The 18,138-nt window shown below is 48.5% G+C and overlaps 1 protein-coding gene and 1 non-coding gene across 3 annotated transcripts; both read left to right on the top strand.

The window, feature by feature from the left end:
• The first annotated feature begins 8,353 nt into the window (after nucleotides 1–8,353).
• Nucleotides 8,354–16,399, top strand: PRRT1B (proline rich transmembrane protein 1B). Of its 2 annotated transcripts, none has more exons than XM_038745325.1 (4): nucleotides 8,354–8,491; nucleotides 13,135–13,661; nucleotides 14,087–14,224; nucleotides 15,481–16,399. In XM_038745325.1, the coding sequence occupies exons 1-4, from the start codon at nucleotides 8,482–8,484 to the stop codon at nucleotides 15,628–15,630; spliced, it is 825 nt and encodes a 274-aa protein (XP_038601253.1). In that variant the 5' UTR covers nucleotides 8,354–8,481; the 3' UTR covers nucleotides 15,631–16,399. The 2 variants fall into 2 exon arrangements, with proteins under 2 accessions (XP_038601253.1, XP_038601254.1); XM_038745326.1 differs by lacking the exon at nucleotides 8,354–8,491 and adding an exon at nucleotides 10,351–10,573.
• LOC119927613 lies at nucleotides 12,121–12,289 on the top strand. Its single transcript, XR_005450599.1, has one exon. It is a non-coding gene; the product is annotated as a U1 spliceosomal RNA (small nuclear RNA).
• Nucleotides 16,400–18,138: the final 1,739 nt, after the last annotated feature.

Below are 18,138 nucleotides of genomic sequence, written 5' to 3'. Positions count from 1 at the left end.
AGAAGGCCGCGCCGGCCGGGAGGACTACAACTCCCAGCGGCCCCCGCGCGCCGCCGCCCGGCCTCCGCCGCCCGGAGGCCCCCGCGAGGCATGCTGGGGATTGTAGTCCACGCCCCCTCCCCACGCATGCGCCCCTTCCGTCCCCTGCCCTCGGGCCCCCTCTGGTGGGCGGGGATGGGACAAAAGCGCGATACGGAGCTTGGTCCCTCCCCTCGCCCAGGTGTGGCGCCTAAAGCCTTTGATAAGGATAGCATTTATTAATCAATCAATCAATCAATCAATCGTATTTATTGAACGCTTACTGTGTGCAGAGCACTGCACTAAGCGCTTGGGAAGTACAAGTTGGCAACATATAGAGACAGTCCCTACCCAACAATGGGCTCTAAGCGCCTACTATGTGCAAAGCACTGTTCTGAGCGCTGGGGAGGTTACAGGGTGATCAGGTTGGCCCACGGGGGGCTCACAGTCTTCATCCCCATTTTAATAATAATAATAATAATAATTGGCATTTGTTAAGCGCTTACTACGTGCAAAGCACTGTTCTAAGCGCTGGGGAGGATACAGGGTGATCAGGTTGTCCCACGTGGGGCTCACAGTCTTAATCCCCATTTTACAGATGAGGTCACTGAGGCCCAGAGAAGTTAAGTGACTTGCCCAAGATCACACAGCAGACATGTGGTGGAGTCGGGATTCGAACCCATGACCTCTGACTCCAAAGCCCGGGCTCTTTCCACTGAGCCACGCTGCTTCTCTAGATGAGGTCACTGAGGCACAGAGAAGTGAAGTGACTTCCCCAAAGTCACACAGCAGACAAGTGGGGGAGCAGGGCTCACAGCACCTATATATATGTATATATGGTTGTACATATTTATTACTCTAGTTATTTATTTATTTTACTTGTACATATCTATTCTATTTATTTTTATTTTGTTAGTATGTTTGGTTTTGTTCTCTGTCTCCCCCTTTTAGACTGTGAGCCCACTGTTGGGTAGGGACTGTCTCTATATGTTGCCAACTTGTACTTTCCAAGCGCTTAGTACAGTGCTGTGCACACAGTAAGCGCTCAATAAATACAATTGATTGATTGATTGAAGTGACTTGCCCAAAGTCACACAGCAGACAAGTTGGGGAGCAGGGATTTGAACCCATAATCTCTGACTCCAAAGCCCGGGCTCTTTCCACTGAGCCACACTGCTTCATTAATTCAAGCGTATTTATTGAGCACTTACTGTGCGCAGAGCATTCATTCATTCAATCGTATTTATTGAGCACTTACTGTGTGCAGAGCACTGTGCTAAGCGCTTGGGAAAGTGCAATTCGGCAACATTCATTCAAATGCCATAATAATAATGTCATTTGTTAAGTGCTTACTATGTGCAAAGCACTGTTTTAGGCACTGGGGGAGATACAGGGTGATCAGGTTGTCCCACCTGGGGGCTCACAGTCTTCATCCCCATTTTACAGATGAGGGAACTGAGGCCCAGAGAAGTGAAGTGATTTGCCCAAAGTCACCCAGCTGACAAGTGGCAGAGGTGGGAGTAGAATCCATGACCTCTGGCTCCCAAGCCCGGGCTCTTTCCACTGAACCACACTGCTTCTCTTTGTATTTATTGAGCACTTACTGTGTGCAGAGCACTGTGCTAAGCGCTTGGAAAGTACAATTCGGCAACATTCATTCAGTCATTCAATGGTATTTATTGAGCACTTTGTGCAGAGCGCTGTATTAAGCGCTCGGAAAGTACAATTCGGCAACATTCATTCAGTCATTCAATGGTATTTATTGAGCACTTTGTGCAGAGCGCTGTATTAAGCGCTTGGAAAGTACAATTTGGCAACATTCATTCATTCAATCGTATTTATTGACTGCTTACTGTGTGCAGAACACTGTACTAAGCCCTTGGAAAGTACAATTCGGCAACATATACAGATAGTCCCTACCCAACAACTGGCTCACAGTCTAGAAGGGGGAGAGACAGCAAAAAAAACCAAACAAGTAGACAGGAGTCAATAACATCTGAATAAATAGAATTATAGCTATATACACATCATTAATAAAAGAGTAAGTGCAGAGCGAAGGCACCCGCAAAAAGAGCATTAGAAATATCTATTCAATCATATTTATTGAGTGCTTACTCTGTGCAGTGCATTCATTCATTTAATCATATTTACTGATTGAGCACTTAGTACAGTTGTCTGCACACAGTAAGCGCTCAATAAATACGATTGATTGATTTATTGAGTGCTTACTGTGTACAGGCAGGGCTTCTTTCTTCTCCAGACACACGGAGCAAAGCCGTCGACTGGAGCCCCAGCTGTTGCACATCAAGCTTGTTGTGGGCAGGGAAAGTGGCTGCTAATTCTGCAGTATTGGGCTAACCCAATAATAATAATAATTATGGTATTTGTTAAGTGCTTACTATGTGTGAGTCACTGTACTAGGCACTAGGGCCCTGTACTAAGCACTGGGGAGCTTAGTACAGTGCTCTGCACATAGTAGAAGAGAAGCAGAAGAGAAACAGCGTGGCCCAGTGGAAAGAGCCCGGGCTTGGGTTCTAATCCTGACTCCACCACTTGTCAGCTGTGTGACTTTGGGCAAGTCACTTCACTTCTCTGTGCCTCAGTTCCCTCATCTGTAAAATGGGGATTAAGACTGTGAGCCCCATGTGGCACAACCTCATTACCTTGTATTCCCCCCACCCCCAGTGCTTAGAACAGTGCTTGGCATAGTAAGTGCTTAACAAATGCCATCGTCATTATTTTATTTTTAAGGGAAACAGCGTGGCTCAGTGGAAGGAGCCCGGGCTTGGGAGTCAGAGGTCATGGATTCTAATCCCCGCTCCGCCGCTTGTCGGCTGTGTGATTTTGGGCAAGTCACTTAACTTCTCTGTGTCTCAGTTACCTCATCTGTAAAATGGGGATTAAGACTGTGAGCCCCATGTGGGACAACCTGATCACCTTGTATCCTCCCCAGTGCTTAGAACAGTGCTTTGTACATAGTAAGAGCTTAACAAATGCCAATATTTATTATTATTATTATTATTATTATAGTAAATGCTCAATAACTAAGATTGATCAATTGATTGGGTGCCTCCTCTGTTTTCCTCTCTCCTCAGCCACTTCTGTGCAGTAGAAGCCCCCTGGTCCTTCCCAGTGTAAAGCCACTGTCAAACACAGGACCTCATGGCCCCCTCAGAAGAGGATTCTGATCCTTCTCCTTTCCCACTGCTGCTCCTTGACCTTGGACTTTAATAATAATAATAATAATGGCATTTGTTAAGCACTTACTATGTGCAAAGCACTGTTCTAAGCGCTGGGGGGGATACAATGTGATCAAGTTGTCCCACGTGGGGCTCACAGTCTTAATCCCCCTTTTTACAGATGAGGTAACTGAGGCTCAGAGAAGTTAAGTGACTTGCCCAAGGTCACACAGCGGAGTTGTGGTGGAGCCGGGATTCGAACCCATGACCTCTGCCTCCAAAGCCCGTGCTCTTTCCACTGAGCCACGCTGCTTTAAGGCTTTCCTGGCTACACTTCCATTCATGTAACATTCCTGCCAAGCAAAACTGCTTACAGCGGTAAGAGCTCTGGTCTTTCGAGGAATAGTGCAGTGAACCAAAAAAAAAATTCTAAAATTCCAAGGCTACAGTTTATCCTCCCACTCCGAGCTATGTAAATTGGCTCATATTCCATCTGTCACCAAGTCCTACCAGTTCTTTTAGATATATAATGGTATTTGTTAAGCACTTACTATGTACCAGGCACTGCTCTAAGTGCCGGATCTTACTTTCACAACACCTGAAGTCTTTCTTCTCCATCCAAACTGCTAAACGCTGATCCATGCAATTATCAATCAATTAATCAAGCAATGGTATTTATTGAGCACTTACTGTGTGCTGAGCACTGTACTTAGCAAGTAGACACATACCTGCCCAAAAGGAATTTACAGTCCAGGGGGGAGTCAGACATTAAAATAAATTACAGATATGGGAGATAGAGTATGAGGATATCAATCAATCCATGGTATTTACTGAGCACTTACGATAATAATGATGGCATTTGCTAAGCACTTACTATGTGCAAAGCACTGCTCTAAGCGCTGGGGAGGATACAAGGTGATCAGATGTATATATGTACATATTTATTACTCTATTTATTTATTTATTCATTTATTTATTTTATTTGTACATATCTATTCTATTTATTTTATTTTGTTAGTATGTTTGGTTTTGTTCTCTGTCTCCCCCTTTTAGACTGTGAGCCCACTGTTTGGTAGGGATTGTCTCTATATGTTGCCAACTTGTACTTCCCAAGCGCTTAGTACAGTGCTCTGCACACAGTAAGCGCTCAATAAATATGATTGATTGATTGATTGATTGATCAGATTGTCCCAAGCATGGCTCACAGTCTTCATCCCCATTTTACAGATGAGGTAACTGAGGCCCAGAGAAGTGAAGTGACTTGCCCAAAGTCACACAGCTGACAACTAGCGGAGCAGGGATTTGAACCCATGACCTCTGACTCCCAAGCCCGTGCTCTTTCCATTGAGCCACGCTGTTACGACGTGCAGAGCACCGTACTTAGTGCTTGGGAGAGTACAATACAACTAGCGGTGGAAAGAGTCCATATTTTTCCATATTTTTTTCTCGCCTGTCCCACCATCAATTCCCGGCCCACATCCTCCCCCTGGCCTGGAATGCCCTCCCTCCACACATCCGCCAAGCTAGCTCTCTTCCTCCCTTCAAAGCCCTACAAAAAGCTCACCTCCTCCAGGAAGCCTTCCCAGACTGAGCCCCCCTTTTCCTCTCCTCCTCCCCATCCCTCCCGCCCTACCTCCTTCCCCTCCCCACATCACCTGCATATATGTTTGTACAGATTTATTACTCTATTTTACTTGTACATATTTACTATTCTATTTTGTTAATGATATGCATCTAGTTTTATTTCTATTTATTCTGATGACTTGACTTACCTGTCCACATGTTTTGCTTTGTTGTCTGTCTCCCCCTTCTAGACTGTGAGCCCGTTGTTGGGTAGGGACCGTCTCTATATATTGCCAACTCGTACTTCCCAATCGCTTAGTACAGTGCTCTGCACACAGTAAGCGCTCAATAAATACAATTGAATGAATGAATGAATGAAGAAAACTGTTGGCAAGGAGCTTCTGTTTGATGCAGAGGTGGATGGGCAGCCACTGGAGGTTCTTAGGGAGACATGGACTGAATGTTTCTTTTAGAAAAATATTCCAGGCAGCATAGTGGAGTAAGGACTGGAGTCCCCTTCTAGATTGTGAGCCTGTTGTTGGGTAGGGACCGTCTCTATATGTTGCTGACTTGTACTTCCCAAGCACTTAGTACAGTGCTCTGCACGCAGTAAGTGCTCAATAAATACGATGGAATAAATGAATAAATGAGTATGGACAGACAGGAGGCAGGGAGGTGAGCAAGGCTGATACATTAATCAAGGATTATGATAAGTGCTTGGATCTGGGTGGTAGAATTCATTCATTCATTCATTCAATGGTATTTATTGAGTGCTTACTGTGTGCAGAGCACTGTACTAAGCACTTGGGAAGTACAAGATGGCAATTTATAGAGACAGTCCCTACCCAACAAGGGGCTCACAGTCTAGAAGGGGGAGACAGACAACAAAACAAAACATGTGGACGGGTGTCAAGTCGTCAGAACAAATAGAATTAAAGCTAAATGCACATCATTAACAAAATAAATACAACAGTAAATATGTACAAGTAAAACGAATAGAGTAATAAATCTGTACAAACATAAATATAGGTGCTGTGGGCAGTTTGCATGGAGCGGAGAAGGAGGATTTTAGCAATATCGTGAAGGAAGAACCGACATAATTTGGTGACAAATCAAACCCACAAGGGTTGAATGGGAGGGATGAGTTAAGAAAAATGCACAGGGGGGTTTATGAGACAAGGAGGATTGTGATGTTGTCAGTAGTGGAGGAGTAGAGGGGTCTAGTGGAAAGAGAATAGGTCTGAAAGTCAAAGGACCTGGGTTCTAATACTGACTCCACCATTTGTGTGCTGCAAGGCCTAGGGCAAATCACTTCACTTCTTTGTGCCTCAGTCACCTCATCTGTAAAAAGGGGATTAAAACTGTGAGTCCTACGTGGGACACGGACTGTGTCCAACCCAATTATCTTGTATCTACCCCACCTCTTAGTATAGTGCCTGGCACATAGTAAGTGCATAATCCAGAGCTTATAACAGTGCTTTGCACATAGTAAGCGCTTAACAAATGCCATCATTATTATTGTAACAAATGCTATTAAAAATTGATGAGGAAAAACAGGGGGAGGACAGGTTTTGTGGGGGGAAAAATAGGAGTGCTGTTTTGGTCATATTTAGTTTGAAATAGCAGGAATATCCAAGGTAAGATGTCCTGAAGTAAGGTGGAAATGCAGGACTGCAGAGAAGGAGAGAGATTGGGGCTGGAGAGGTAGATGTGAGAATCATCAGCGAAGAGGTGAGAGTTGAAGCCATAGGAATGAATGAGTTCTCCAAGGGTATTGTGTTGGGGGGCGGGTAGCTGGAAAATAGAAGGGGACCCAGAACTGAAACTTAAATGACTCCTGGCCCCACTTTTTCTCATTTCTCACTCCCTTCCACATCACCCTGATTTGCTCCCCACATCTGGCCACATCACGTATCTATGTACCTGTAATGTTATTTATTTATTTTGAGGTCTCTGCTTCCCTCAGAGAATGAGGAGTTCATGAAAAAGACTCAGGTATGAATGAGGAGTTCATGAAAAAGACTGAGAATGAGCAGCCAGAGAGATAGGAGAACCAGGAGAAGAGGGTATCAGTGAAGCCAAGGTTGGATAATGTTGCCAGTAGATGAGGTGGTCAACAGTGTTGGAGGTCAAGGAGGATTAGGATGGAGTAGAGGCCATCAGATTTGGTAAGAAGGTGGTCATTGGTGACCTTAGGGCAGTTTCTGTCAAGTGAAGAGGATGGAAGCCAAATTGGAGGGAGATCAAGGGCAGATTTGGAGGACAGGAAGTGGAGACAGCAGGTGGAAAGAACTCTCTCGAAGAATTTGGAGAGTTGACACCTGTCTACATGTTTTGTTTTGTTGTCTGTCTCCCCCTTCTAGACTGTGAACCCGTTGTTGGGTAGGGACTGTCTCTATATGTTGCCGACTTGTACTTCCCAAGCGCTTAGTACAGTGCTCTGCACACAGTAAGCACTCAATAAATACGATTGAATGAATGAATGGATGAAGGAGATGGGGCGATCACTGGAGGGAGCTGTGGGCTCAAGGGAGGATAGGGGAGACATGGAAATGTTTGAAAGCATTGGGGAAGAAGCCATTGGAAAATCATGCCCAATTTCTTTTTAAATGCCATTTGTTAATGAATAGGGGAAAGCAAAGACAGGGGACCTGAGGTGGGGTTGAGGAGGGAGTTGGACCTGCCTTTGGGCATCTCCTGGCTGGGCAGTCCTCCCAGCAAACCCCAGGGCCAGTTCCCTTCTGGTCAAGGGGGTGCTGCCCGCCTGGCTCCCAGGCTGAAGCTGTCTTCTCCCCTTCCTTTAGGGCCCCTGGGCCCTAATACCTGATCTCTGGCCCTGTAAGGCAGAAAAGAGCTTTGCCTCTCTGGCCCCGGGGGCAGCAATTCTGTGTTGTTTGGCTCTGGCTGCTATTTTGCAGATCAGGGGCTAACGAATCCCACCCCCAACGTGCCAGGGGGTGGGCAGGGAGGCCTGCTGATGCTCTTCCTTTCCTTCCCTTCGCCAGCTGCAGGCCAAAACGGCGCAATGCCCCCCAAACCCTGCAAGAGGAACTGGGCAGCATGCCCAGTGGGGACTGTGCAGCTCTTCCCAGTGGTCCCCTGCAGTGACCCCCAGTAGTCTCTATATGTTGCCAACTTGTACTTCCCAAGCGCTTAGTACAGTGCTCTGCACACAGTAAGCGCTCAATAAATACGATTGATTGATTGATTGATTGGGACCAGGCAGTGCCCCCGAGAGGGACCGGGCAGCTGCCCCAGTGGTGCCTGGCAGTGCCCCCAAATGGGTCCACTGCCAGGGCACTGCCTTCCAACAGGTGTAGGAGTTGCCTCCTAGCAGAGCTGGACAGCATGACCCAGCTCAGGCCTCGGCTCGGCCCGGCTTGGCCCAAGGGGGATCAGGGCCCTCGGGTCAAGGAGACGCTGGCACGGCCGGACTGGCATGGCTGGGCTGGCGCAGGGCCCCAGTGCATGAAGTGCCTGTTGTTGACACAGCCATCTGCAAATAAGCCCTGTCATCAATTATTAACTGGACCCAGCCCGCACCAGGAAACCGGAGCTCCACAGGGACCCAGGGCCAGGTGTCACCACGCACAGGACCAAACCACCGAGTCGTGGGACCAAGTGCCAGGGACTGCACCAGAGAAGGCGGTAGCCCCCCACCCTCTGGCCCCAGGCCCAGGACTCCGGGCATCTCCGGGCTCTGCTGAGAAAGAGAGCACCCATGGAGCCAGGTAAGAGCCTTGGGCACTCTGGTTCCCGGCTGGTAAAGAAGCAAGGCCCCACCCTGCCCCTGACAGAGGCTGCCCTTTGGCTTTGGGCAGGGGGGCTGCCCTTTGGATTTGGGCAGGGGAGGGAGGCCGATCTAGGCCTGGAAGGGTCAGGGCTGACAACCAGGAGCCGGCATTGTGCCTGGAAAGTCTGGGGGCACCCCAGCAGGGTCAGGGGAGACGTGATGGGGTGGGGATAAGGGGAGAGGAAGGGGTGGAGGGAACCAGGACCCTCGCTCTGCGGCTACAACCTATAATTGAGAGAGCTGGTGGGCCTGGGAGAACTAGGCACTGGCCCCCAGCCCAGTGTGGGAATGTCCCTTGCTTGCAGGGAAGGGGGCTCCTAGGGGCAGAGTAGGTGGGCAGAGTAGGTGGCCAGGGGAAATGGGGATTGGGCTAGGGAGGGAGAGAAAGGGGAGAGCATAGTGGCGGTGGGGGGAGAGTAGAGAGGCAATTACCCTCCCCCCTTCAAAGGCTTACTGAAGGCACCTCTCTTCCAAGAGGACTTCCCGGATTAACCCCCACTTTTCCTCATCTCCCACTCCCTTCCGCGTCGCCCTGACTCACTCCCTTTACTCATCCCCCCTTTCTCTGCCCCACAGCACTTATGTATCCATCTGTCACTTTATTTTGATGTCTGTTTACTGGTATTGATGTCTGTCTCTCCCCCTCTAGACTGTGAGCTCTTCGTGGGTAGGGTTTGTCTCTATTGCTGTACTGTACTATCCCAAGTGCTTAGTATAGTGTTCTGCATGCAGTAAGCACTCAGTAAATACGATTGAATGAATGAATGAATAGAGAAGAGTATAGAGGAGGGGATGGGGAGAAGCACAGGAATATAGTGGAGGAGGGGTGGGGGGAAAGGGGAGAGCATAGTGGAGAGCATAGTGGAGGGGGTTGGGCTGAAAAGGGTAAGTAGAGTGAAGGGGGTGGAGAGGAAGAGGAGAGGATAGTGAAGGGGGGAGGGAGAAGAAGAAGAGAATATAGCTTATATCCACCCCAGCGCTTAGAACAGTGTCTGGCCCTTAGTAAGTGCTTAACAAATACCATAATAATAATAATAATAATAGTGGAAGTAGTGAAGAGTATAGAGGAGGGAGGTGGGGAGAAAGAGGAGAGGATAGTGAAGGGTGAGGGAGGGAAAGAGGAGTGTGTAGTGGAGGTGGGTAGGGAGAAAAAGGAGAACATAATGGGGGGTGGGGTGGGGTGGAGAGAAAGAGGAGAACAGAGTGGAGGGAGTATAGAAAAAGGAGAGCTAAATGAGGGGTGGAAGGAAAGAGGATAGTATAGTGGAGGTGAGTAGAGAGAAAGAGAAGAGTCTAGGGAGGAGAATGGGGAAAAGAGGAGAATGTAGAAGAGGGTGGAGAAAAATAGGAGAGCATAGTGTGGGGGTGGAGAGAAAGAGAAGAGTAGGGCGAGCAGGAAGGTGGGGATAGAAAGAAAATGAAAAGAGGAGAATAACAGGGTGGAGAGAGATAGTCAGGCTTGGAGGGTCTAGCTATGGGGACTGACTCTCTGAGGCCCCTGGGTACAGTGTAGCACCACATCTGGACTGTGAGCTTGCTGTGGGCAGGGATTGTCCCAAGCGCTTAGTACAATACTCTGCACACAGTAAGCACTTAATAAATACGATTGAATGAATGAATGAATGGAAATATCCAAGAAGGTGGGGGGTGGGGGGCTGGGACTGCCGGGACCAGGGGAAGAAATTCTGCCTTTACTACGTGGTGGATGCCAGAGCCGGGCTGGAGGGGCTTAGCCGGCCTCTGGATAATCCAGCCCAGCCCAGAGCACCAGGCCCTCTAAAGAAGGGCCCGGTTCTGGTCTTCCTCTCCCTGAGTCAGGGTCCGCGGAGGTGGCTCCCACTGCTTCCCAACTCTCCCCTCATCCCAGCCCCGTGTTGGGCTGAACAAGGCCTTATCCTCCCCTCAGGTCCCACAATTCCCTGGAAAGGGGCTTGAATGTGAGGAAATGCAGATGGCGATGGCATTGTCATTTCAACTCGCGACTCACACCATGGCATAGCTCGGATTCCAGGAGGTTGGGGTACCCAAACTTCTCTTTTCCTCAGACCCCCTTCCCGCCCGGATGACCCCAGCTGAGGAAAGAAGTCCTAGGGGAGAACAGGGAGGGGCCTCAGAGCGAGAGGACTAGTGACACCCAGATGTGTTAGATTGTACTCTCCAAAGTGCTTGTTGGTAGGGAGCATGTCTACCAACTCTGTTATATTGTTATCATTCAATCATATTTATTGAGCGCTCACCGTGTACCAAGCACTGTATTAATTGCTTGGGTGAGTACAATAGAGCAAACACATTCCCTGCCCACAACGAGCTACTCTCCAAAGTGCTTAGTACAGTGCTCTTCTAGACTGTGAGCCCGTTGTTGGGTAGGGACCTTCTTTATGTTGCTGATTTGTACTTCCCAAGCGCTTAGTATAGTGCTGAGCACACAGAAATCACTCAATAAATATGACTGACTGAATGAATGAATGCTCTTACTGTAGTAAGTCCTCAGTAAATACAATTAATTGACAGACTACGGAGTGGTGAGAAGAGGACATCGATGGCCTATTTATTATTCTTACTATTATTACGGTACTTGTTAAGAACTTATTATGTGCCAAGCACTGTTCTAAGCACTGGGTTAGATACAAGCTAATCAGATTGGACACAGTCCCTGTCCCACATGGGGCTAATCCCCAATTTACAGATGAGGGAACTGAGGCACAGAGAAGTGAAGTGATTTGCCCAACGTCACACAGCAGACAAGTGGTTGAGTCTGGATTAGAACCCATGTATTTCTGATTCTCAGATCAGTGCTCTATCCATTAGACCACACCTCAGCCCTAAGACCAAGGCCCCCTTGGCATTTTCTTCCCCTTCCCCTTCTAAAGGAAATTCTGGGCAGAGTCCTGGGACCCCTTGGGGGTCTGGCATTTTCCCAAGAGCCCAGAGACCTTGACCCCATCTTTGACAGCCCGGCAGCTGCTGACTTCAGCTCAGGTGAGCTTTGGAGTATCCCTTCAGGCACCCTGAGGTTCCTGGATCCTGTCAGCACTCTCCCCAGTTCCGATCCCCATGGCATCAAGGGCTACGTGCCAGCACATTTGTTGACTTTCTCCGGTCCTATCTCCCCCTCGGGCCTGATATTTACAGTGGTCAGACCGCAGAGGTTTCGGACCTAATATTTTGATAATTTCTGGGAGGTCTGAAGCCCGGAGTGGAAAGGAGGTTGAGTTTGTTGAGGTGGGATGGATGTCGGGGCAGAGTCCAGAGACACTGGACTCTAGGGGATCTTGGCTTTTGGACTGTGGGAATTATGCTCTAAGGAGCAGTGTGGTCTAGTGGGTAAGCATGAGTCTTAACCCTGGCTCCACGACTTGCCTGTTGTGAGACCTCGAGCAAGTCATTTCACATCTCTCTGCCTCGGTTTCCTTCTACTTGACCATGGGCACCATGTGGGACAGGGACTTTATCTGGCCTAATTAACTTGTATATACCCCAGTGATTAGCGAGGTGCTTGACACATAGAAAGTGCATAACAAATACCATAAAAAAAAGGAGGGTGGGGAGAGACCGGCTGGTGAGATCATAAAAGAGGGGATTCCCAAAGAGCCTTCACCCCACTTACACAATATTGTACCAGGGTGAGGTTTGTTCATTGCCCTCTGGGTGTGTTGACCCCTGCGATTTCCCCAAATATGAGAAACTCAACCTCTTAATTTGTGGTAGTGGGGCACTGTGTTTACACTCTTCTCTGAGATTGTTTTGAAGATCAGAACATATCCCTTCAGTTTTCAATAATGGATTTTGGGGAGGGGGTTATCAGTACTAATCCCGTTTCTGCCACTTGTCTGCTCTGTAGCCTTGGGCAAGTCACTTAACTTCTCTGTGCCTCATTTACCTCATTTGTTAAATGGGGATTAAGACGGTGAGCCCCATGTGGGACATGGACTGTGTCCAACCTGATTATCTTATATATATCCCATTGCTTAGTATAGTGCCTGAGTCCCATGTGGGAAAGGGACTATGTCCAACCCGATTTGCCTGTATCCACCCCACTGCTTAGTTCAGTGGCTGGCACATAGTAAGTGCCTAAAAATACCACAATTATTATTTTATTAATGGGTTTTCTTTTTCTGAGTGGTAGCTTTTGTACAGTCTTTACCACGAAGTTGAGACGATTTTGCAAAACTGGAGTTTACGGATCTTGTGGTCCAGGGTCTAACTTGGCAGTTTAGTAGTTTGTAGTTGTAGAAACAATGTGGACTAGTGGGAATAGCACGGGATTGGCAGTCAGAGAACCTGGATTCTAATCCTAGTGTTGCCACTTGCCTGCTGTGTGACCGTGGGTAAGCCGTTTAACTTCCCTTTAAGTCAGTTTTCCTCATCTGTAAAATGGAGATTTAGTAGCTGTTCTCCTTCCTACTTAAACTGTGAGCCCCAGTTGAGATTGTGAGAGTCATGTAGAACATGGACTCCATACAACTTGATTAACTTGTATCTACTCAAATGCTTAGTACGGTGTTTGATACATAGTAAGCGCTTAAAAAATAAAACAATAATAATATGATGTGTTCCATATGACACGTTGTCTCTTTTAAGGGTTTGAGAATGGAGGCAGTGGCCCTTTCACAGCGGAGGGCCCCAGGAGTCCTGAGGTTCTAGAGCGAGGGGGCTGCCCGGATGATCGGATGGGGCCGGTGGAGGGGCAAGACCCCACGGAGCTGACCACAGAGCCGCGGGAGAGCACCGCAGGACACCCAGAACAGCAGCCTCCGTTCCCGCCGCTCCCTCTGCTCCCTGACCCCTCAGCATGGGGAGATGGGACACCCCTGAGCACTGCCCAGCCCAAAAGCACCGCCATGGACGGGCGAGATCCCAAACACCCCTGTGGGGTTACCAACATTGGCTTCATGGGAGAACCTCCTCCTTACACCCCTCCGGACCCAAAGACTGTCCACCTGGTCTACCCACCATTCCCGCCCAACTTTTCAGGGCAAGTGCCCGTCCTCTACCAGCCAGGGCCGTCCCCGGCATCCTTGTACCCCCCGGGCCCCACGCCACCATCCGTGTACCCGCTGGGCCCTCCATCACAGACCGTGTACCCACCGAACCTACCCTACACAATCGTAAGTACAGGGGAGGGCAGGACAGTCTCCACTCCTCCTTTCTCTTTCCTTCTCCTGTCCCTGTCCTCCCCATCCAGTTGGCAGCATGGATGTCCAGAGTCACTGCCTTGGCTATTTACTGACTTCTTCCCTCACAGAGCTGGGCAGGGCTAGTCAGAGGCCCCCACTTCAGCAGGGTCCCAGCATAACGATCCCTCAGTGGACAAAGGGGCAGAAGCTCAGAAAAAGTACCATGTGCCATTAAAACAAACAAAAAAGCATGGCTCTCCAGACCACCAGGCCTCCTCTCTTCAGTCTCCTGGGAACTGAAGGTCCAAGATGTCGGGTGCAGGGAGGGAAACCGGCCATGGTCCCCAGGTTCAGGCTACACCCCTCCACGTCTGCCCTGGTGGTCCCATTGTGACAGCTGCTGCTTCCTCCTGCAGTACAACGACCCACTGAGTAGGGCCGTGGGGGAAGCCAGGAGGAGCCACCCTCCCAAGGACTACATGGTGGAGTCAGTGCTCGTCACAATCTTCTGTTGCCTGCTCACCGGAGTCATCGCCGTCGTCTACTCGCACGAGGTAGGCTGCCTGCCTGAGGCCCTGATGGCTTCCCCGCTCTGGTCCACACTGAGCCGCTTGGAGCCTTTTCCCACCGACAGTGGACTACGAATGGAGACCTTTGGATATTTCCAGATGAGGCTTAACAAGCCTGTTGGTCCATTCCCCATCTCGGGGCTCCTCCTCTCCAGAACCTCGATTCCACCCTCTGAGAGTTTTCCCCACTAACTGTAGCTTGGTCTTCTCCTTCTGCCAGGCAGGTGAGGCTCCACCACGTTGGTCCTATAATAATAATAATTGTGGTATTTAAGTGCTTACTATGTGCCGAGCACTGTACTAAGTGCTGGGGTGGATCAAAGCTAATTGGATTGGACACAATCCTTGTCCCATGTGGGGCTCACGGTCTCAATCTCTCTTCCTCCCTTTGAAGCCCCACTGAAGGTTCACCTTCTCCAGGAGGCCTTTCCAGACTGAGCCCCCTTTTTCCTCTCCTCCCCATCCCCTCGTCTGCCCTACCTCCTTCCCCTCCCCACAACACTTGTATATATTTGTAAGATTTACTACTCTATTTACTTGTACACATTTACTATTCTATTAATTTTGTTAATGATGTGCATACAGCTATAATTCTATTTGTTCTGACCCTTTTGACACCTGTCTCCATGTTTTGTTTTGTCGCCTGTCTCCCCCTTTTAGACCGTGAGCCCGTTGTTGGGTAGGGACTGTCTCTATATGTTGCCGACTTGTACTTCCCAAGCGCTTAGTACAGCGCTCTGCACACCGTAAGCGCTCATTAAATACAATTGAATGAATGAATCTCCATTTTACAGATGAGGTAACTGAGGCCCAGAGAAGTGAAATGACTTGCCCCAAATCACACAGCAGGCATGTGGCGGAGCCGGGATTAAAACCCATGACCTCATAACTTTCAGACCCAAGTTCTATCCACTACACCACCCTACTTCTCCTACCTGTCAGGCTCCTTCCTGTTCTGCACTGCCAGATCTCTGTCACCCACCTTCCTGACCTGCTGGGAGCCACTGTTACAGCATCACCATTGCTCCAGGAGGAGAGAGAGCCCAGCCGCACTTGCTCTCTCTCCCTTCCTCAATCAGCGAGGAGAGGGGGAATAAGGGAAGTGGGAACTCACAGCCTGTTCCTCTAGGTGGAAGGACCCTGCCTTGGGAAGATGGGGTGGGAGAGGGTATTTTTGGTGCTCGAGGCAGCAGAAGTAACTCTAACTCTCCCCAAACCTGTGCCTTCTCTCTGTCCCCCAGACCCGGGCAGCTGTGAACCGTGGGGACCTGGCCCAGGCTGAACAGGCGTCCAGAAAGGCCCGCTCCCTGGTACTCTTCAGCCTGCTCTTTGGGGTCTTTGTGTCCATCAGCTGGATCATCTACGTGATGGTTGCCCTCTACGCACCCTGAGCGACCGGCAGGCTCTGACTCCCTGTCATCTGGCCTCTGGGCCCGGGTCAGCATCCAGATGATACCTGCAACTCACCGGGGTTGAGCCGCTTGCTCGGAACCAGAATTTGCCATCATCATCACCACCAGAGCCATTTACTGGGCTCCTGTTTGGGCCAGAACACTGCATTAGGCACTTGGGAGCACACAACTGAAGACACGGCCACTGCCCTGGAAAATCTTGTGATCTAATGGAAGGAGTTGGCTCAGACATCCACAGTGGCCACCAACCCCCGTGGTGGCTCCTCCAGCCTCACCTCACTCATCTCCCCTCCAGATTGGGGAAGTAACACTGCTGATGGGGAATTGTCCAGGGAGACTTCTTGGAACAACTACTCTGGCTAGCCCTCCTACCAGAAAAGTGAGCCAGACCATTAAAGTATTCTCAGAGTGAAACTCACAGTCTAGCCATCTACAGGCCCTAACCCCTCCTTCCTGGCTAGGACATCTCGAGCCACTTTCGGTATTTATTATTCCCTGATTGTTTTTCCCACTCAAAAGATGAGAAAACCATGCTTCAGCAGCCAGAATTTCCTCTTGCTCTGTCTATCTTGTTCCTCCCTCATACAGCTGCTGAACAAACTACACCCCTCTTTACCCCCGCCCACCCAAACCACAAGGCCCTGTTGGGGCGGGGGAGACAGAAACTGGATTCTCTTCTGTGGGCCTTAGTGAATGACAACTTCCTGACTTGGGTGACTGAGCTTGGTGATTATAATTAAACACTAAAAATCCCTCCAAAACACAAATGCTTACTTATTTTGTTCTAATGGGTACCCAATCCGAGCATAGCAATCATATTTATTGAGCACTTACTTTGTGCAGAGCACCATGCTAAGCACTTGGGAGAGTACAGTGGTGGTGATGGTATTTGTTAAGCTCTTACTATGTTCCAGGCACTGTACCAAGCGCTGGGGTGGATGCAAGCAAATCGAACTGGACACAGCCCCTGTCTCCTGTGGGGGTCACAGTCTCCATTCATTCACTCAGTTGTATTTATTGAGTGCTTACTGTGTGCAGAGCACTGTACTAAGCACTTGGAAAGTAAATAAAGCAATAAAGAGAGACAATCCCTGCCCACACCAGGCTTACAGTCTACAAGGGGGAAGACGGGCATCAAAAACAAGTAAACAGGCATCAATGTAAATAAACAGAATTATAGATATAAACACGTCAAAACAAGTAAACAGGTATCAATGTAAATGAATAGAATTATAGATCAATCAATCAATCAATCGTATTTATTGAGCGCTTACTGTGTGCAGAGCACTGTACTAAGCGCTTGGGAAGTACAAGCTGGCAGCATATAGAGACATATAGAGACAGTCCCTACCCAACAGTGGGCTTGCAGTCTAGAAGGGGGAGACAGAGAACAAAAGCAAACATACTAACAAAATAAAATAAATAGAATAGGTACAAGCAAAATAAATAAATAAATAAATAAATAAATAAATAAATAAATAAATAGAGTGATAACAAGTAAAATAAATAAATAAATAGAGTAATACATCTATACATATATACATAAGTGCTGTGGGGCGGGGAGGGAAGAACAAAGGGAGTGAGTCGAGGTGATGCGGAAGGGAGGGGAAGCTGACAGATGAGGTAACTGAGATGCAGAGAAGTGAAGTGACTTGCCCAAGCTCACAGGGCAGATTTATGGGGGAGCCAGGATTAAAACCCATGACCTTCTGACTCCCAGGCCCGTGGGATTCCATCCACTAATCCATGCTGCGGTAACTCTGGGGTCTTTTCCGGGATTACAATTTAACTATCAAAAGCCCAGAGGCCCAAGGTAAACATCAGGCATTTCCTTTGTGCTCCACCCACTACTCCATGCTGCCGTGACCCCGGGGTGTTTTCCAGGATTACAACTTCACTATCACAAGTCCAGAGGCCAAAGGTAAGCGTCAGGCATTTCCTTCCTCAAAGAGGAGGTGGGGGAAAGCCCACCATGGAAGCAGTATGGTCTAGTGGATACAGCACGAGCCTTGGAGTCAGGAGGACCTGGGCCCTAATCCCAGCTCCTCCACCTGTTGGCTGTGTGACCTTGGGTAAATCACTTTGCTTCTCTGGGCCTCAGTTCCCTCATCTGTAAAATAGGAATTAATCCTTTGAGTCCCATGTGGGAGATGGACTGAGTCAACCTGATTAGCTTGTATCTTTCCTAATGCTTAGAACAGTGCTTGACACATGGTAAGCACTTAACAAATACCATTATTATTATTGTTATTATCAATAATAATGATAATAATGATGATGGTATTTGTTAAGCACTTACTATGTGTCAAGCACTGTTCTAAACTTTGGGGGAGATAATAATAATGATGGTATTTGTTAAGCATCTACTATGTGTCAAGCACTGTTCTAAGCGCTGGGGTAGATACAAGGTAATTCATTCCTTCAATCATATTTATTGAGCGCTTACTGTGTGCAGAGCACTGTACTAAGCGCTTGGAAAGTACAATA

Source organism: Tachyglossus aculeatus, chromosome 4 (assembly GCF_015852505.1).
Source record: "Tachyglossus aculeatus isolate mTacAcu1 chromosome 4, mTacAcu1.pri, whole genome shotgun sequence".
In the NCBI taxonomy this organism is placed as follows: Eukaryota; Metazoa; Chordata; class Mammalia; order Monotremata; family Tachyglossidae; genus Tachyglossus; species Tachyglossus aculeatus.
The sequence above is the reverse complement of the archived record's forward strand: the minus strand, read 5'-3'. Positions and strand labels throughout refer to the sequence as shown.

What these genes read in the sequence shown, in the direction of transcription:
- PRRT1B (XM_038745325.1), top strand. An exon ending in CGAACCTACCCTACACAATC is followed by an intron (nt 13,662 to 14,086) that starts GTAAGTACAGGG and finishes TTCCTCCTGCAG; the next exon opens with TACAACGACCCACTGAGTAG. An exon ending in CCGTCGTCTACTCGCACGAG is followed by an intron (nt 14,225 to 15,480) that starts GTAGGCTGCCTG and finishes TCTGTCCCCCAG; the next exon opens with ACCCGGGCAGCTGTGAACCG.